At 42.1% G+C, this 20,950-nt stretch overlaps 1 protein-coding gene across 4 annotated transcripts in view; it reads right to left on the bottom strand.

Annotated features, from left to right (window-relative positions):
• Positions 1-636: 636 nt before the first annotated feature.
• The window catches only part of PIAS2 (protein inhibitor of activated STAT 2), a 31,458-nt gene continuing 11,144 nt past the window's right edge, over positions 637-20,950 (bottom strand). For 2 of the 4 annotated variants that reach the window (XM_069001097.1, XM_069001099.1), the window contains exons 2-14: positions 19,095-19,569; positions 16,782-16,866; positions 16,130-16,180; positions 15,945-16,035; positions 12,501-12,635; positions 10,448-10,553; positions 9,807-9,880; positions 8,800-8,960; positions 8,066-8,199; positions 7,473-7,644; positions 5,156-5,295; positions 3,270-3,307; positions 637-2,590 (exon numbers count right to left, since the gene is read on the bottom strand). In XM_069001097.1, the coding sequence (XP_068857198.1) occupies positions 2,408-2,590; positions 3,270-3,307; positions 5,156-5,295; positions 7,473-7,644; positions 8,066-8,199; positions 8,800-8,960; positions 9,807-9,880; positions 10,448-10,553; positions 12,501-12,635; positions 15,945-16,035; positions 16,130-16,180; positions 16,782-16,866; positions 19,095-19,569 (1,845 nt within the window). In that variant the 3' untranslated portion in view covers positions 637-2,407. Of the gene's footprint in view, positions 2,591-3,269; positions 3,308-4,573; positions 4,633-5,155; positions 5,296-7,472; positions 7,645-8,065; positions 8,200-8,799; positions 8,961-9,806; positions 9,881-10,447; positions 10,554-12,500; positions 12,636-15,944; positions 16,036-16,129; positions 16,181-16,781; positions 16,867-19,094; positions 19,570-20,950 lie in introns of all 4 variants that reach the window. The other 2 variants (XR_011147657.1, XM_069001098.1) reach the window with 2 other exon arrangements.

Raw genomic sequence — 20,950 nt, 5'->3', positions numbered from 1 at the left:
CTGATGCAGTTTAGGATTTGTTGAAAGAAAAATAAACCAAAGCCACACCGAGCTACACTGGCCACTTTTGCTTAGCAGGGCAGCAGTAGTGCAGGCCCCACCTCAGCTGCAGCCTCTGTCTCCCTCCCCACCCATCCCAACAAATTCCTTGTTCTCTTGTGGAAGCAGGAGGATTGAAGGGCACTGCGCTGCTCAGACCCCTTAGTATGCCCTCACCCTCAGCAGAGTTAAAGGATTTAGGGGTTACACAAGCCTTATAATGACTGGCACTGCAGGAAAAGCACTCAACACCTGCTTCGCACCACGGCCTGTGACAATCCAGGCTCACGTCTCTGCAGCTCACACTGCTGTTGTCATGGGTCTGGAAGGTTTGAAGCTAAATGCAGCCCCTGCCCACAACAGCTGAAGAACACAATCCTACCTCAGTCCCAATTACTGCCTGCTACACAGAGCTCAGTAATTTACAAAATTGCAGCTGTACTTTATTATACCCTGAGTGGTTTAGAGCACATCCTAAGACGGACACTTGTCCTTGCTTCACTTTTCTAATGTACCTGTGAGATGTTCTCATCCCCTCAGCCCGTTTAGCCACACTTGAGTTTGACATTAAGAGCACAAACAGCATCTTCACCAGAGACCAGTTTTAAATCTTTTATTCAGAATTACTTTGGAACCTCTTTCCACACTCTACTTATAGGTCAAGTCGACGTGCAATGGTGATGCAGAAAGCACTGATCTGCTGCAGGCCATCAGGAAAAACTTCATGAAAAGCATGGTTTTATTGGAAATAAATCATGCTAGAAACTGATCCTTAACAGATACAAAATATTAAACAGATAAGAAAAAAGAAAAGAAAGACTGGATGCACTATTAAGACCAACATGTGAACTCAAGACTGCTGTGAAAAATCATACAAAAAAGGCAATAACAAACAGTAATGCAGCATTAAAGGTGGGGGTACAGGGCAGACAAGAGGTACAAAACATCCTGTTTCAATATTTCTCATCCACGTACTTGGTTCAAATACTGTAACAGTACTGGAAGGCAAAAAGCACCAGACATCCAACTAAAAAGATAAGAAAAAAGGAACATAAAATTAGCAAAAAAAGTAAGATCTGGTCATTAGCGAAGGAATAATCTCAAATACAGTTACTTAAGAGAAACACAACACTTGGAAAAGCTGTTATTTCAGCATACATAGACAATACCATTATTCCAGCTCTATGGAAATGACTTGGTTTTCCTAGTCTGTAACCTCTTCCACATACAGTACTGCTGAGGTTATCCCCAGAGGTGTGTGCGGGCAGACACTGCGTACACACAAACAAAGCAGCACGGTCATCACAGGAGTAAAACGGGGGGAAGTTGTTCCCTTTGAAGTAGAAAAGCAACAATCAGGAGGCCAGGAAATATAGGGCAAAGCATCATTAAGCCCTAAACACACAATTCAAAATTAGGTGGGGACTGCGCAGCTATGGCTTCTATCTCCTAAAAGCCAAGCCTCCCTCACAGTCCACATGGAATACAGAAGCTACTGAAGAGACAGAAACCATAATCAAGAAATCCTAGAAAATACTCCTGCACTGGAGAAAGCAATTCCTATTTTGTCTCCTTAGAGCTGCACACTCAGCTGTATACTGGGAGTTTTTGGTGGTGGCGAGGTGTCCCAATTATAACATGGCAGCACAGAGACTGTGTGATGCAGGGTTTGCATAGATAGTCTGTCCCCTTCCTAGCTCAAAGAACATAAAGCAGAAGAGGTCACAGCTTAGGCTCTAGTTGCATTTGTGAAAAACATGGAACTAGAAAAAAAATAACAACCCCAAACAACTCCATTTATAGAGGCTTCCTGTACGTCCCCAGGTAAGGGGGAGGTGGGGAACAAGACATATAACACATGTCATGGCTATTTCAAAGCTTCATTCTCTTAATGAAGTTTATTACAGGCCCCAGTGAAAATCTTAAAAATTCACTAATTCTTACACTTCTGCACCTTTGTCCTAATTGCTGTCCTAGAGTGAGTAAGTGCTTTCCTTTATTAAAAAAAAACTCGTTTGTTTTTACATTATTGCTGTGTTTTACAACAAAATTAAAAATCACTTATGGAATCCACGCAGCAACAGAAAGTCAATATCCCCAGAACAAACCAAAAGCATGAACATGTGTTCTCAAAAGGGCCTTTTCCATACCAGCTATTCAATGAGGGGGGAGGGGTGGGAGAAAAAAATAAACAAAAATCATCCTATCGCTTCTCCTCCTAGCATCAACAAATTCACCCCACTCTCCCAGGAGGCAAATCCTTTCAATAAATATCAGCGTGAGCTCCGAGGTGCTGGAATTCCAGGGGGTAAGGAGGAGCAGCAGCAGCTGTGTGCAATGCCTGCGGGGTGCCGTGCTGCCCCGAGGGTCAGTCCAGGGAGATGATGTCGGGCGCGCTGCCGCCGCTGCTGGTGATGACGCCGGCCTCGGCCCGGCCCGAGGAGCTAACGTGCGTGCTGCTCTCGTGGTGGCTGGTGGAGGTGATGATGCTGCCAGGCGTGCTGCTTGTTAAGGTTGAGGTGAGACTATCCAAAAACATAGGAGGACAGTACTGCTTGAAACAAACAATGAAGAGTGAAGAGACTCGCTGCACGAGGGAAATGTATGCTCTGAAGATACATCTTCCCCACACAAGAAGCCCCGGACATGTTCCCAGTGGGACCTCGGTAAGGCACACAGAGCAAGAACCAGAGCTCTGCAAGTCACTGACTGACCAAGAGGGGACAGCAGCCACAAGCCCTCTTCCCTCACTCCCCCCTCTTTGATCTCCAGAATGGTTTGGGTTGGAGGGGACCTTAAAGCTCATCTCATCCTATCGCCTTGCCATGGGCAGGGACACCTTCCACTATCCCCGACTGCTCCAGGCCCCATCCAACCTGGACACTTCCAGGGATGGGGCAGCCACAGCTTCACTGGGCAACCTGGGCTAGAGCCTCACCACCCTGGGTGTATTCAAGTTAGTGCTGAACATGTGTTTGCTTTAGAAACGCAAACTAACAGTAAAGAAAGTTTCCAGGCCTGGATTCATCATAGAAAGGCTAAACTGTATCCTCCTTAATGCATCTTTATCACCAGTTCTTGCTAGGAAAACAGGTTTTCCTAGTCTGTGGTTAGGTCTAAGCAAGTGAACTGCAAACACAGTTTGGATGATGGCACCCTGATAATTACTGGAGCACACCACCACAAAAATCAGGCTCAAAAATTAACCCCACAACAGATCAGAAACATACCTGTGAATCAACTGGGATTAGCGAAAGAAAATCCAGACCTAGGAAGAAGAGAAGGATAATAAATTAACGTGTCTCTCTTTTATGCATGCGTGACAAATTTAAGGAATTTTTTTGGTGGTTGTAGAACAGATTTTGCAATTCATACAGAGTTTCTAAATGGAATATACCACTGTGACAGCACTCTCAACGACTACTTCAGGCAGCAGCAAAACGAGTTATCTAGTACAAGTGGCTCTTTTTAAGAATGAGGATGACATAATGATGTATTATTCACTGGATATTGCAGGGTGGTTCAATGTGGTTGCTTAGATGGAGGTTGCCATTTGGAGCTGTTGGTTCATAATGCAAGTTTCACTGCATATTGTACCTGACTTGGCCAAACTGGGACATGAAGAGTGTCATCACATTAAAGATGCTGGAATGAAGTAAAGTCACAACATGCACAAGTCCAAAAACAAGCAGCAGGTCTCTTCCTCCACCCACGGGCAGCCAATAAGGAAACATTTCTAATATCATCCCCGTTTTGTGTCTAGACAAATAAAAGGAACGAAGAAGAGGAAACTACAAGTAGTTCAATGTATATCCTCTAAGAGCAGTGACAACTAGTGTCCATCTTAAACACCATTAGCATGTAAGCATTTAGGGCAAGATGTTTAGAATTATGAAACCAATGAAATTACCACATTTTTTGGTTTGGTTTTTTTTTTTTCTAAATATTGGCCTTGTGTTTGCTATGTCAACAGAAAGAAATGGTATACTCCCTCCCTCTCCCCTCACCTCCAAATCTCTTCTGGCCTGTGACATCTCTCCTCCTCCATTAGAGAAAAATTTTGAAGGAGATTTTAAAGTTCAGCTGCATTTACAGAACTGACAGCTTCTTTTGTCTGTGCAAGTTCTAGAACTTCAGTTGATAAGAGCTGGACAACAGTTCTAGACTGCTATTCTCTCAGCACATTCTCCTATCCAATTTGGGAAGACAACTGATTTCTTAACAAGGGAGAAGTGGAGGGAGGGAGCAGTAAGGGAGCCAAAATGGACAGAGAAACAAGGGGAATGATATCCATCTCATTGCCAAACTGGTGCTGAAAGAAGAGGAAAAAACCCAGAGATGTTGCAGGGGAGGAATGGAGACAGGCAATGGAGCAGGGAAAGGGGAAGTACAGGAGGCCAAAGTGACACCTGTCACCACAAGTCACCACTTCCTGGGCTCTGGGTTTGTTACAGCCGGCCAAGAGAACCCCCAGAGTCCCTATATACAGTGTTCTTTTCAAGGAGCCAGGATAGAAAACAATCAGTATCCCCACCTTTTGTCTGATATTTAGCAGCAGTGTTGAAGAATACATCATAGGCATTTAGGGTATGTCTAGGTAAAGAAAGTCAATAGAGGTCAGCTCACAGATTGTAGCTCACCTTAACCTTTTTCATACAGTCTAGACAGAGCACCACTACAATCAGCTAGCAGAGTAACTACACTGAGGGCTGGGATGAGTCAGCACCCTCACACCTCTAGTAACTAAAACAAGCAACTACTCTCACTTGCATCTACAACACATAAGCACCAGATGTTTACACAAAGTCTGGCTGAGCATGGCAAGAGCAGTTTCCAGCTGCCATGCCCAAGTGCCAATTTGTACCCCAAAAGCAGTGTTTGTCACATCACTGTTGCAAAATGCAATCTGAAAATGGGCAGAAAGCCTGTCCTAGGCTTGTCTAGACATCACATCAGTGCAATACTGCATATAGACTTGTTCCATTAAAAAAAAAAAAAAAAAAAACAAAACAAAAAACAAAAGCAACCAAAGAGTTAATCAATTCTTCCAGTTTTTACCCACCCCATAAATTAATACTGCTGTCAGAACACCCATGAAAAACACTCAGCACCTTACCTGGCAAATCTGATGAAATACTGGATATTGGTGGATGATGGAATGGTACTGGGTAGTCTGTTAATGAAGGAGGAATAGCAGCAGCATCGACCGTCGTCACGCTGGGCACTCTGGCAGTAGATGGCTGATACATGAGAACCCTGTTTCAAACAGCATGGGAAATTACAAACAACCTGGCCGTTAGTTGCAGAAGGGAAACCATGCACTGCTGTGCACTCTCATTCACAAGTCACCGTGTGACAACACAACTATAGCGTGGCTACTCACTACCAGTACTCCACTCTAATTTCCTTTTTCATAACAGTCTTCATAATAACATGACCGTATCTTGGCTCTCAACAGCAGCTGTGACATAAGAGCAAGTTGGCATTAAAACAAAGTACAGTGCTGGAGTCATTGGCAACAGTCAAAGATAGAAATGGGTGTCTGAGCACCCACAGAGGGATGTGCAGGTGAGCAGAGCCAGGAGGAGAGTGCTCCATTTGATTTCTCCACAGAACTGCTGCTCGGTGCCCACCTGTTACACCAAGGGCATGACTGACTGTTATCCTGCCCCACAGGATGACACAGATTACACATGTGGGAATTAAATATCAGCCTGTCTTTACTCACAGCCTCCAGTTCAGCTCTCTAGGAGCATGCCACACCCTCCTGGCAGCATAGTTACAAACACCACCACAGGTGCTCAGGCACCAGCCACGTACATAAAACAGTTCATGAACTCCGTATCAGGTGGAAACAAGCAAAATTCTGCTCCCAGATGCTTCGCATCACTCCCTCCAGCCATCAGTGCTATACACATCTTCCTTCCCAGACTCCTACCTGTTAAGCTACTTTTGACATCAGAAGCTTGAATTTCAGACCCTCCCTTCTCAGGCACCTCTCATACTTCAGCCTACACTGTTGCTGCCTGTAAGAAGACACCCCAGTTTTCCCAAAACTAGCATTCAGACAACACTGTTTAAAGCAGGTAAGCTATACCCCAAAAGCCTGGCTTTGGTGTGGATTTGAAGAATGAAAATATGCCATATCCATACCCAAAAAGCAAGGAAAATACATGGGTCACAGAGAAACAAGAAAAGTCAGTCCTCCTACAATTACAGTTGCAGGTAGCCATCTCAAACACAGGAGCACAGAAGAAGTCTTGGTGCCTTCTGAAACTTCATTAAGAGATGTATTTGTAGCTACATTTTCTTGTAAAAGTAAGGAAGAGTCTCTTGCAGGAGGACTCCTCCACAATCCTCACAAAAAAGCAACAGCATTTCAGTCTCACTGCTAAAAAAGGTTGAAGATGACCAACTATTTGCTCACCAAGGACCACACACACATTCCTGTGGACTAGAGACTCAGCACACCTGCTCATTACTTCTGAAACAGAAGGGGAACCTTCAAAACAGAAGGGGATTTGGTTTATTATTATTATTTTAGTACAAGACATAAGCCACTACACAGAGAGACACAGACACACACCTCATGCAGGCAGCAACACTAACTGATGAGCCATTGTTAAAAGCTGAGCTTGGAGCAGTGAGTGCTGGCGAGCCTGACCAGTGGCCCTCACTCCCTGCAGGTCTGGGCTACCCCAGGGGCCAAGAGCAGGAACATTATGGAAGCTACAAGCAGCACCTGAGTTGAGGTGCACAGATCTAACAGAGAAGGTGGCACAGCAGGAGAGAAGCTGGTCAAGCCTGGTGCTAAAGTCAGGCCAGACTACAAAGATGGAGCAGTTGCCAGAGGACTTGGGAAGTCATCAGTTATGCTAATCAAGGTGCAGGACTGACTGATGACCACAGCCAACAACAGCATCCAAGACATTCCAGAATTTAACAGAGAGATGAAGGAAAAGCTCATCTTGACTCAAAACAGCAAAGTGGCTCCCTTCCAAGGCTGACAGGATGGATGCAACACACAACACAGCCTTGTCCCCTGGGCAATGGAGCAAATTAGATAGAGAGTATAGCAGACAGCAAGAGAAAAGCCTTTAAGATGACACTAACTCAGCAAGAATGCATAAAGTTCCTCCACTTGGTATAATCTACTTTCTCAGGAGAACACTGACCATTAGCTTAGTCAGCTTCCTTTTCTATGCAGAAATGTCCCTGCAAACACAGCAACAGTCAGCGCAAGTCTTTTGTGAGGTGTAAAACTATTTAATAGTGTTTTGCCTGTACAAAGTTACTGTATCAATACAACCTTCTACAGGAGAGGCCTAGACATTCTCCTCTGCAAGTGTAGAGCTGGATTCCAAGTCCATTTCTCTAAAGATCAGTTTAGCTGAGACATTACAGAATAACAACTAACTTTAAAATTGACAAACCCTTTGGTTGGGCTTCCGTGTATTTCAGACATAAATATGCACTTCCGTTTGGCTGGAGGATCTTCTTCTTCATCAGAAGAGCTTTCTATTGTCAAGTCGATAACATCAACTTTCTTCTTGTTTACCTCACTGGCCACTGTCACGGAACATGGTTTGCTAACAACACTGGAACCTGAAGAAGAAAATAAAAATCATTGTTCTCCAAAAGCTGGTGATGTCAGCAGTTTCTATTTGCAAGAGAACCAGGAACTCAGATCCTGTGTAATAGATCACCTTTGTGGCCATTACAAAGAATGTTATGCCCCAGTACCTGCTTTATGACTCTTCTGTATCAGAGACTATTGAAGAACAAACTTTTGTTTTCACTTATCATTTTAAGAATGTAAAACAAAAGGAACCTTTCATTTCCTTAACTGCTATTATAAAGAGCAAAGACAAAGATGAAAAATGCACTCTTAGAGACACAACCCTTTCTTTTCTAGTTTAAATTACAAGAAGGTTAGAAGTAGTAAGCCCTACACAAAACAAACACCAACAGCCACATGCATTATCCAAGCACCTTGTGCTGGTTTGCAGTACCCAGATGTACGTACTTTCTATTTTGGTGCATTGTGGACTTGACACTTTCACAGCTTCCTTCTTTGGCCTCATGGGGCACCAGGAGCCATCTTCCTGGAATTTGATCTCATCCACATCTGAACATTCATTAAGGATTTCCATAAAGAGGCTGAAAAAATAAAGTTTCACTTTTGATTCTAAGTGACATTTTTATTCTAAGTGAAAAGGAGACACAGAGAAAAAGCTAATTATGATCACCTTCTACCCACTGTGTCTACTCTCTCCCTAGTTCCTCTTACCCGAAAGCCTATAATTATAGCCATAGCAGACATCAGAAAAGAAGATTATCCCAACCTATCCATAGTTCACTCCAACACTATTGCAAGGCACAGATTTACATACTGAAGCAGAAATCATCATCCCTTGAACCAAGTTAGACCATGGTTATCAGTTAGAAGTTACATTTTGAAGTTAACACCTTTCAGGGATAGAGACATGTAAAAGGAAGATCTACCCCCAGATGTCACATTTACATTTCTCCAGAGGAAATATCCTGAGACTCAAGAGTTTGATGGTGCAGTTAGGAGAAAAACTTACGTAGTTCATTACACGGGAAGAGAAACTAACAGAGTTTAATGGTTCCTCCAGTCTGAAGTATTTTGACAAAAAGAAAGTATGAAGTGGCTAAACCTCAAGTCACATAAGTAGCTACTGAGTACATAATGAAAAATTTTAAGTAACTGTGTAATCTACAAAGCCAGTCTCTTACCCATCTAGTATTAGGCTCTCATAAGCTGCCTTTTTGTCACAGACAGGACAGATCCAGGTAGGCTTCTTTTCATTCATTTGAAGATAAAGAGCAGCATCAAAACATTGCAGGTGTGTGCAAGTCACAGCCCGGCATGGGATTGTCAGTCTCATTTTTCCCAGCTGCAGGAGATGCATTTCAAGGGTGTCAGAACAGAAGACAGAGAAACAGGCCTGAATGGTTAAGAGTGAATCCAGAGGCATTTGGTGAAACAACTCTTCCTGCTCACTACAGAGGTGCCCAGGGCTAAGGGTGCTGCAAGCAAATCCACCCCATCACAGCACCCACAGTGCTCTTAAAAGAAAAATTAATCCCTGCCCCAAGGCTTCACCACGCTGAGAACAGTCAGGAACACTTCTAATGGACTTCCAACAATGTTATTTACAGGATTTCATTTTTATTAAACAACCTACTGAAGCACCCCCTTCTACAATTTTCTTTTAACCCAGTATTTCAGGTGTTTTCCTGAGCTCTGTGTACTTGTTACACTCAGAATGACCAATTTCTTCTTGGGGAAGACAATCCCCAAGGCAGCATTACCTTGTTGTAAGGTGATCAACTTTTTTTAGTTTGCTACTGTAGCTACAGTATAAGCAAAGCCACCAAGATAAGGAGATAAGAGGTTTTAATTGTCACTGTATCCTTTAATTACTCTGTCAGCCTGCCAGATTACCCTCAGCACCTCAAAATAGGAGATTAATCTTTCTACAGGCCTCATTGTGCACAAGCAGCAACATGACTCAGTGCATCACAGCTGAGGCATTCACAGTCCTAAACCACAGCTGGGTGACTGCTGCTACAATCAGGTGCTTGTAGATGCACCCTTCTCCCCACTCTTTTACCTTGACTTGTTAATATAAAATACAAAGCCAGTGAGGTTTCTAAAGCAAGGCCTTTGAAAAGCAGCCCAATTCTGCACTACAGATGAAAATATGAATCTGTATCTGGAAATTTCCAGCCATACTTACAGGACACATCAAAGAGACCCGCAGACTGGTTGTGGCAATCTCACTATCAGGATCTGCAGTTAGTTTTTCTTTAACTATTAAAATAAAGAAAGAAGTTATACACAGAGATCATTATTTCAAATGCTAACCTTGATTCAGCAGTACATGCACTTTTCTTCCAGCTATCTAAAAAAATTAAGCATCTAGGAAACTAGTTCATAAACAAGGAAAGTTTCACTGTTTATAAGCAACTGGCAAACTGCATCACAACATTATCTGATGTTGTTTGACTGCAGATGCAGTAACAGCCACACAGAGCAAACTCAACCCAACATGTGAAGAGATAAATAAAACAATCAGGACTGAGTGAGGTGCAAGTGAAGAGAACTTAGGACATCTAGCTGCACCTCACAGCCCAGCACAGTAAGAGGTGCTCATGGCATTCCCATAAGCACATTTCAGATGAGATCTCTGGGTATGCTCCCTAAAAGCTCTCACTGAAAAAGAGTGTGATGCCTCACCAGCAGCCAAAGGAACCTGTGAAACCCTGGGCATGGACTTTCTTTTCAAAATACAGCAAATCTCTTCTGTATTACCAATTCTAGTTTTAAAGAGCCACTGACCACCCTCCAAAAGTACAGACAGGCAAGTTTATTACTTACTTAGTGCTCTGGAATGATCAGGGTTTCTGATACCTTTCATTTTCAACCTCTGCAAAAGCATAGCTGAGGTGAGCTGGCGAACCAGATACACAGACATGGAGTAATTCTACAAAAGAAGGATTAAAGATTAAATGCTGATTTCATACACTACTCCCTCTATGACAATAGCTCACTATTTACTCTAGTTGTAGCATACAGTAAAAACAAAAATGTTTCTTTTTGCTTAATCATTATTAAGAGCATTGACAGACAGTTTGAATTCTGGGGAGGTCCAACATTCTGCCAGAATTCTCTGGCCAATCAGGTCTAATTATCCTGCTCCAGTTATAACTGAACTAAAAAGTAATTCCACAACTAAGAGATAATCTGGGCTCTTCTCCTGGAAAGATAATTTATATGTGACACATTTCATACATGCAGTCTTTTAAGAACTTCTCACATTTTGTGTCCTTAATCTTCCCCTTTTTTCCAGTGTCAGTGGGGAGCTCAAAGGATCTCATGACAAAAGATAAACAGTCTTTATGGTATAAACAACACCTTCAGAAGGTACAGAGCTGCCCCAGTTTCTTTGTACCCTTTCTTTAGCTTGTTCTGTACTTCTAAGCCCAGCCTTGTTACACCATGTCCATTCCGCTGAGCCTGGCCCTGTTTCCCAGCATTTTCTACTCCTCCCTAACTCACACCACTTGTCAGCTTCTTTTGTTCAGTGTTCACTCCCTCTTCTAGGTCACTAATGAAAAGTCTGCAAGCCCCAGTGCTGCAGGATAATAATGGTTTCATCCATGTAACAAGAACAACCTGTGACCTCTCATTTCCACTCCCTGCCAGCCACCTTCCTAGAGCTCCTACACCACCTGGATACTGCATAGGAACTTCAAACAACTCCTACAAGCCCTGCTCCTCCTTTACCACCTATAGGAAAATCAGCTCTTACCTAGAGAAGCAGATAAAGTATTCTAATTGCACATGAAACCACTAAGAAACCCAGATCTTTGGTTTTTCCTTAACAAATGGCCACCTGTTGCCTATAGAGAAGATTCTATAGGCTCAAGTCTGCCCAGCTCTGAGGGGTTTATGACCCCTTGGCTCAGCAGCCCTCCTGTATCAGCCCAGTCCATGCCAACAAGCCCTTACGTGACACCCTGTGCTGTTCCCCAGGGTCTCACTTTGAGGATGAAAAGCAGCAAATTCTGGCACCAGCATTAAACCACAGAACTTGCTTCACCTCTCAAGGCAAGGGGAGGATGTCCAAGCATTCCGAGTCATCTGCTTCCATCAGAGTATGTTTTGGCAATACAGGGAGGAAAGCTAGCAGGCATCAGCACAAGAGGCCAAGACCACCCACAGGACTGTAGCCATTTTAAGATTCTGTGCTTTGACTGGGAAGCAATGGCTCAGATCTTTCTCTCCATCCCTGTTCTAGAAAATTGTCTTTTGATGTCAGCACTGCCCTTCACTAACTAATTTTTTCAACATTAGCTTTCAATCCAATTTCTTTTTAAAATTTTAATATAAAAGCTTATACTGAAGTCTCTTTGAAACGTGGTATCTTTAGTCCAGAGCATTTGATTTTGAAGAAAAACTCAAAGAGAAAACTACTCTGATAACTGAATCCAGAATTTACACACCCGCTCACAGATAAAACAATAAATAGTTCTTGACTTGCCAACAGCTGGAAAGGTGCTGCAACAGTTATTTAAACCTAGGATGAAGTCAGAAATTCCTTGCACTCTCCTCTTCTTTCCTTAATAAATCTACAGGGAGATTTACTATTCACACCACAAATAGTTTGTTATCTTTGACATGAAATTCAGGAAAACCCTAAAAGCAGACCTTCTAATGTAAATCCTGTAAGAAAATCTTCCCATCTGTATGTGAATCTCACACACGTGTTACTGGAAACTACCACAGTTACAGCTGTTTCCTGGCACTGATAGTAAGTTCAGCCACCTAACACAAAACACTTGCCAGCCACATCAGGCAGTAGGGGAGCAGGAATGCTCACACAGATTATTTAGATGACTTCCCATATCCTACAGAACATGCAGGTTACCTTTCCAATTTCAGAAGCCCAGGAAATGGAAATCTGATTTGGCACTGCTGACGACAGCCTAACTAGGGATGTGATGTTCAAGGGACGCCCAGGTCGCTTCTGTTCAATTCCATTTTTTGGTGGTGGAGCATATCCCTGTGGAAAAAAAGGACAATTGATGTGTTACCCAGTCTCCCCACTGTACTCTGAAACTGCTGACACAGATTTGTTAAACAAATCTCTGAGAAGCAGGTAAACTTCAGAGGCTCTCTACTCTGGAGAGCAATGCCAGCATTTATTCTGAGAAAAATCAGACTTTCACAGTGTAACACCGTAACTCAAACACGGTTATAAGGCATTTGTTGTTTTAACTGGGTTTTACAGAAGTACTGAAAAGGTGAAAGAGAACAGTTTGGGTCCAGGTAAGTTCACTGGAAGAGTAAAAGGTCACATGGATGTTTTGTCCCTTTTCTCCCCATGCCCTACTGGAACAGAGTGAAACATCACAAGGTCAGCCTTAGTGACAAACAGAGTAAGTAATGAAGACTTTACTCAGTGTTTCACACACTGAAAACACTTTACTGATTAAGAAACAATTACGCCTTGTTCCAAGAGCTCCACATCCCCCCAGTGACTGCTTTGCCTCGTATCAATTACACCTGGCCCCATTAGCAACAGGTGTCACCTGTCCTCTGCCAAGGCCCCTGAAGAAGGACTGAACATGGAGTACCAGTTGTATTTAAGAGATCATAGAATCAGAGTGGTTTGGGTTGGAAGTGACCTTAAAGATCATCCAGTTCCAATGCCCTCATCATGCAGTAAGCCTGCAGATTATTGCTCTCGCCCTGCATCTGTCACGATGAAAACAAGCCAGTCTGCCACAGCTACCCTGAGAATCTGTGCTCTGAGCTCACAGCCAGCCTGCAGTCACTCGTCTCAAACTCATCCTGCACCTGAAGGATGCCAACAAGATGCAGCTCTGCATCTTGCATAGACCTACTGATGCATTTCATTTAGTTCAAGACAGTGTTGATTTTTACTAAAAACTCACCCAGAAAGGATATGCTGGGAAAAAAATACATGTTTTTTTTTTACCAGAGAAACACATACATTCACAACCTAGTGCTTGGGAAAGCAGTTACTTTGAAAGATGCCAAGTCTGGAAATAAAAACAAAAATAATTTTAAAAAAATTAAATATAAGCAGCCTCTTCTACTCACTAGCCCAGTGCGCCGTGAGTGCTTTACCCCAGAACACACAGGCAGCAGACATATGGGAACTGCTGACAACTTCGTATTTAAAAGACAGAATGATTTCAGAAGAGACTGAATGCAAGTTCTCTTACATTTCCAATTTTTTTCTTTTAGAGACAGACTCTGCAGTGCACATGCCTCGTTTCAGTGAAGCTTTTAGTGTTTTCTTCCACAGAGCCTGTTCCTGAGAACAGATTCACTCTCGTACTCCTACAATTTGGAACTTTCCCTTCCTATCCTTCTAGGAGCACTCTGCTTGCCTCCCAACCAGCATTGCCAGGCAATGTTTAGTCAGGCTGCCAATTCTAGTGGCAAAGCACTGCCAACATTATTTGGGTCTTCAAGTCTTCCGTGGCTCATCAAAGAACTGCACTACTCAAGGCAGGTATCATCTGCGACAGCAAGGAAATTCATCAAGAGAAAGCATAACTGCTCATTTATTTGGCTTTTCTCAGTGACACAGATGCAGGAATACAAGGAAACATGGTGTTAACATGAGCACAACCTGGAGGAGTACTGGCACATGGGCAGCATTTCTCTGAAGCTTCTGGTAAGGACTGCAGGCAAGGAGATGACCAAGAATAATTTACAGACATCTGCACAGGCATGAACTGCCCTACCAGGCAAAGACAGAAGTTCACTTATGAACTGTGCAAGTGGGCAATAGAAGCTGGCATCACTGGTTAATTACCTAATACTACTGCAATGGATAATAGTGTTCTCTGAGGCAGTGGTCTTTGAGGCAATGAAGTTCTCTTACATTTGCTGCAACAGAAAGGAAGTGCCAGATGATGCAGAGAGAGACCAAATCAACAAAAAAAGTCTGCAAAAGCCTTCAAATGACTATTTGTCATTCAGCTCATAGTGAATGAGGAGGGGAAGGGAAGTTGCCAAGACAATGGTGATTTATTCACTTTCTCAAAGTTTGGCTGAACAGATTAATGAATCATCTTACCACGTGCAGGAAGAACCTAGAGGATTTAGGTCTAAAGCAAAGTAATAATCCAAGATTAATAGTAGTTTCTGCTACAACTGTGACATGTTACACACAAAATGGAGAGAACAGCAGGGCATAAACTATATTAACAAGACTGAGAATCGGCTGACACTGATGTCCACAAGATAACATCAAATTCTTTTTGGTTGGTTGCTGAAAGAATCTGCAGAACAGAAAACCCACAGAGTTATCCCATAGAACATAACTGGCATTCACAGAATATACTGACAATGAAACACAAGAAAGAAACCCTCTTATAACCTGAAGTAGGAGGAAGAGAACCTAAGGAGTCTCATTTAAGCTGAGTAGAGGCAAAAATAAAAAGCACAGTTGCATATGGGAGGAGGGAGGGTACAGAACAATATGTGTGACACACCAAGGTGGTTACAAACATTCTGAAAAAAGAGGTTTCACACATTCTCTCTCCACAGAGCATCTTTCCAAACCCACTACTGAAAAACCCCTCTGTACTACAACTTTTTCCATCCTTTACAGCCTCAAGAACTATTTTTGAATGGGTTGTGTAAGAGTTTCTCTCTGTTCTATTGAAATAAAAAAGAGAAACCCATTCATGAGATATTTTGAGAATGAGAGAGCTTTTCCCTTTATGTCTATACCCAAGCCTTGAGATGACCCTGTGACTATGTACTAATTTTTGCAACATCAGACACCCCTGAAGTGTGACTGCCAACAGTGCTCTGTTCCAGTACCAGCACATGCTAGGAACCCTAAAACATGTCTGTTCTTCATCCACACAACATATTGTGCTCTAACCAGACAGATGTAGTGTACAAGTTGCACACAAGAGGCTGGTGTTGGTCCCTCAGAACAAGAAGGAACTCAAGCCTATCACAAATATAGGCCACCCACACAGTGAGGGCTACCACCCTGAAATAAACTCAGTCTGGGGACCTGTGAGGAGAGATTTCTCCATGAGACACTGGGTTGTTTTTAACATATTCAGCTATGTTAACAGCAAAAGACAAGGTTTGCTATAGAGGGCTTAATCACATTTAGTCCATGCAGTGGCTGTGATATGGTTAACAGCAGTAATGGTTATCTCACACAGCAAACAGACAAACTCCATACCTAACATTAGAGAAATCTGAGTGATAACAAACAACTTGACTGTTTCTGCAAGCTAACATTACAGAAAAACACATACACACTTCACAAGTCACCAAGAAGCCACAAATACGTACATAACATACTTACCGGCAATGGGAACAGCTTCCCATTTACTTTAATGCACAAACTATTAGGATAATTATCCTCTTGAGGGCAGCTTGTCTCTGCAAGGCATAACCTGTATCCATAGAAAGAGAAAGCATCATTTTCAAGTGTCCTCACAAACACCCATTAGCCAATTAAGTTTTCAGAGAACACTATACAAAACGTACCTTAGCTGAACTTGGACTGTGTAATCTCTCCTGCCTCCAGGCAAGAAGTCCCTGAGACAAAGAGAAAGAAAAATAGAAGTACCAACTTAGCAGGACTCATATTGCAGCCATACACAGAAACAACTGACACACCTGCCCCAGCATCACTAAACATTGCTCTTGTTTTTCATTTATTGAGCTATGAACACCTTGAAAGTGACACTTCTGTTTAACTACTGCCAAGTTACACAGGACTTCAGGATCAGAATCCTCTATCAAAAGATCATAGCAACAATAAAGTAGGACGCTGCCAGGGATGAAAAAGCACCTATGAATTCTCATAGTTTACAACATCAACCCCAGGAAAAAATAGCAAAGCAGGCTTCCATTCCTGCAGCCAGGAAAAACACAGGGAAGCTTCCCACCTCTCTAAACTGTGACAATTCTTTGGAACCAAGTAATTGTTAACTCTTTAATGGGGTAGGATTTACACAAAATGCACACAAATTCTGTGCACAGTTGGTCCTGAAGAAAACAGAACAGATATAAACTCAAGAGTAACTTCAGTGAGGATTATCACTCTGCATCAGCAGAGTAAGTGATGCATATAATGAACCAAAACCTCCCGAAATTTTGTAGTTTACCTACACTATACCACACACTTACTTCTTACCTGGAAATACAGATTTCTCTGACCTGCTGAGGTGTTAAAGCAAAGATAAAAAACTTCTCCTGGAACCTCTGAATACTGCTCTGTACTAGAAAAAGAAAGACACAAAAGAAGTTGAACCATGGTGATTAAAACCGTTGATTAAAACAGGATCTGCAGTTGAGCTTTTCCTGGAACAAGGCATAAGTCACTGAATATTCTCAAATGGTGGCTGAACTGCATGTAACTGTTAACAAAAAAAGCAATGGAACAAATCTTTCATTAAACTACGTGCAGATGGTTTAGTATCACATTACACCTCAGTACTAAAGCAGCCCGGCTTTTTTGTTTTGTTTGTTTGTTTTGTTATAAACCTTTCTCCCAAAGGAGGAAGGTTCAAACAAACACACAACAAAATATTACATTCAATACCTGACAAAAGGAATACCACGGAGATGCTGGCAATTCCTGTAAGGTACTACAGGAAGAGCATGTGCACCAGAAGTTATTAATGGGCAGCTGGAAAATTCAGGAACAGCTATAGGTAACTAAACCTTTGGGGAGGAAGGGAAGGAGCACAACCCTTCACGGCAGAGAAGCCAGATAGACTTCATGTCCCAAATTACCCTTCAGTGGCATATGACAAAAAAAAAAAAAAAATGTTCACATCAGAAGCCAACTTATCTGTCTGTGATGGGAATTGGCAATATTTTAGTATTTAATGTCCACAGAATACACATGTCACTTTCCTACTTTCTTTAAACTTGAGAAGTTAAAAATCTTGACCTGAAATAAAGATAAATTAGACATGTCCAATTTAAGATAAGCAGCAGGGAGGACAAATACAAAACCAGCACAACTAAACCAGGCAAATTTTGAAGAGTTGGACTGCCTTGTGCACTGTGACATTTGGGGGAGATTGTTTCTATGCCCAGAAAAAAACACACAAAAAGGAGGCAAACATGAAATGGAACCCAGATGGAGCAAACACACACCAAGTTCCTCAAACAATTCCAAATAGCTACAGAGTGCACGTATGCACACACACACACACAGAGCACATCTGGTGAAGTATTTTGTTACTTAATTCAGTGTGGGTTAAAACCAAACCCCACACTTCCATTTGTGCTCTCATATTAGTGGAAAGGAATACCACACTCATTCTTTCTAAAGCATGAAGCAGTGAGGGGGACTCCTAGCTCTCTGACTTACCTGTTATTTCAATACAACTCCCAAATGCACAAAAAATGTGAGCATCACTATGCACAAAGAAGTGACAACAGGCACTGTAATTAATGTTTGTCAGTAAATTTTTCTGCTCTAGGTACTGGAGGATGGCAGATGATCAGTACATGCCTCACTGAGGTACAAGTCACAGCCTAAAAGACTTTATGATCAGTTAAGAAACTAAAATGTTTAAGAGGATGCAAACTATTTTATAAGCATACTACTAAATAGTTAGGGAACATTTTTTGCCAGTAAAGTAAGCCAGACTGAATTTCAAGACATAAGCTGTAGTTCCAAATAATTAAGAATGCTCACGACTGAGGCACTTGGGGAAGATAAACCCAATTTCAGGTTATTTGAGAGACAAATGTTCGCTCCATATTATAACATACAGTACTGCAACAACTTGCAGGCTGAGAAACTTCACCACTCTGAGCACAACACTGAACATCGCAGCACAAAGTATCTATTTCAGTGCCAGATCTCAGAGCCTGCAGAATTGTTGGGAGTGAGATAAGGGTAAAGTAACACACCAATGAACTTGTTCTCTTCACCCTGTTGCAGCTTGTAAATTACTGACCCTGAAATCTTTTTTGTGTTACTCCTGACAAAACTGTTCCTCATTTATACTAGACAGAAACTTCAGGTCCAAGTCTTTCAGCCAAAAAGTGGAGGTTCAGACTAGGTACTAGGAAACATTTTGTTACCAAGAGAGTGGTCAAACGGGGTTCCTGGAAAAGCAGTCTGTAATACTGTAAGCTGCCAGTGTTTAAAAGGGACTTGGACAATGCCATAACTCTCTAACTTTTGGTCAGGCAGATGGATGATCACTGTAGGTGCCTTTAAATTGAATTACCCTGCTCTATTATTCAATATTCAAAAGACAAAGGTCTTTAATCATATTACTTTTGTAACAGAGAACACTATTTTCTGAAGCGTGGCTTTGCACTTTTGGGGAAAATGATAAAGAAAGGGAAAGGTAAAGATGTAAAAGGAAAGGAGTTTCCACTTGTCCCAGCAGCAAAAAGCCAGTTAAGCCTGAGGTCAGTATTGTCAGAAGCAAAGCTTATTTAATGAATTAAGCAAGCTGCAGAGGTATTAAACACTTACCTAGACTCGTGGGTTTAATGAGCACGTCAAGCACATCATAAAAAGGTAAGCTTTTCAGTTGAACATCAGGATGAACAGGCGGAATTGGAGGGGATGGCTGCTGCATCTCGAAGTGGGGCTTAGTGTCTTGGAGGAGCACGGAACTGACAGGCGAGGACGGAGACTGAGGCGTGACTGAAGTCGAAGGGAGTGGGTGAATGCCTGCAACAGCCAGGTCAGGCTCGACTGGAGAGGAACTGCTGTCCAAGTTGAAAACCGCAGGTTTTATAGCCGACAAATCCGACAGTCCTTCAATCGTCCTTGGGTACCGACGCCTATAGAGTTCTCGGATTTTGATCTGAACTGCTGGGCTGCAGCCGCTCTTCAGTAAGTGCAGTGCCCTCATCAGGAGGTCATGTTTGCGCCCACTTTTATTACGTCCAGCAAATCCCAGCAGCACTTGCAGTTCAGAAACACGAAAACTTGATACCATATTCTACAAAGAGAGAAAAGCACAGGTGAGCCAATAGCAGCAAGGAGGCCTTTCCAAGCAGCATGGTGCGGCATCTTTCATCATCTAATCTGACAACTTGTTACTTGGTTATAGGTACTGCCCACACCTTTACAGAACACAAGAGCACAGTTAGTTTAAAATGAAGAAACAGAGCGTCCAGGATGCAGGTTCAGTTTGCCCGTGTTAATGAAAGATTTGTTTCCACACTCAAACAATAGTAACAACAAAATCTTAAACTCACAGCACAAGCACAACCACAAAGAATCTGTCTCACTTTGTGGAACAAAATATCAAACAAACAAAAAAAAATTGAAAAATAAAAAAAAAAATCAAGTGAATCAGTATTATCACCTGTTTTTCAACACATTTTAAGCACTTCCTTATTTTATTTCTTAATTTCTGTATAGTTTATTGTGAAACTCCCTTTATTTTGGACACTGTGTTAAAGGCATGCATAAAGCAAGACAGGCACATCAGGTTTAATTGCTGGAAGAAATGCACAGCAAGGCAGACAGTTCTTAAAAAGCTACTTTATCTATTGTATACTGTGGAACACAAACAACATAATTGATTCTTCAAATGTCTCCTTTTCAGATCACATTCTGGTATCAAGGGTCACAAAGACAGCTTCCAAACAAGTAATAATGTTTACTTGGTTATCAGCATCTCTTTTGGAAGACCGAGGATTGAACTGCAAAGTTACAACATTAGAATCCTTCTGTTTATGAAAACATAAATAAAAAAATTAAAAATCCCACTATGCAAAAGGAAACAATCTTCTGCCCCACTACTACTAATAATTAACTTTGCACAGGTGCTTCATCTCACATTTTTGTGAGCATTTATACCTCCATTTCAGAGGTATAAAGTTATCCAGAATACTTCTCACCAACTTCCTATTTCTGTGGGACTCTTCCACCATAGCAAGGAGGTAAAGTTTTTAAAGGCGAAAGAACACTTGCCTTCAGTCTGTGCTGCTGCATCGTGACAGCTCCAGACTCGAGGACTGGAGATGAAGGTGCTAACAGAAGGTATGAAATACCAGACATCTGGGATCATAACACATTTTTAAAAACAGTTCAGAAGTGCATTTAGACTTTTAATAAAGCTTTGGGCATTGATTTCAGAAGGGATACAACTCAAAACACAATGTTTTGACTTTACCTTCCAAGTCTTTACTACACAGAGTTAACACGTTTTAACACATCTGACCTCAGCTGAAATTTTAACGACTTTTGCCCAAACACTGAGTCAGTCACCAAAAAAGTCAAAACCCCCCCTGTGTCCCTGGCTTGTTCCCTGTTTTCTCTTTAATATTGTGAAAAATCTTTTGGCAGTAAGACCAGTGAGTTGTGTCACATGA

This window comes from Aphelocoma coerulescens, assembly GCF_041296385.1.
Source record: "Aphelocoma coerulescens isolate FSJ_1873_10779 chromosome Z unlocalized genomic scaffold, UR_Acoe_1.0 ChrZ, whole genome shotgun sequence".
Lineage (NCBI taxonomy): Eukaryota > Metazoa > Chordata > Aves > Passeriformes > Corvidae > Aphelocoma > Aphelocoma coerulescens.
The sequence above is the reverse complement of the archived record's forward strand: the minus strand, read 5'-3'. Positions and strand labels throughout refer to the sequence as shown.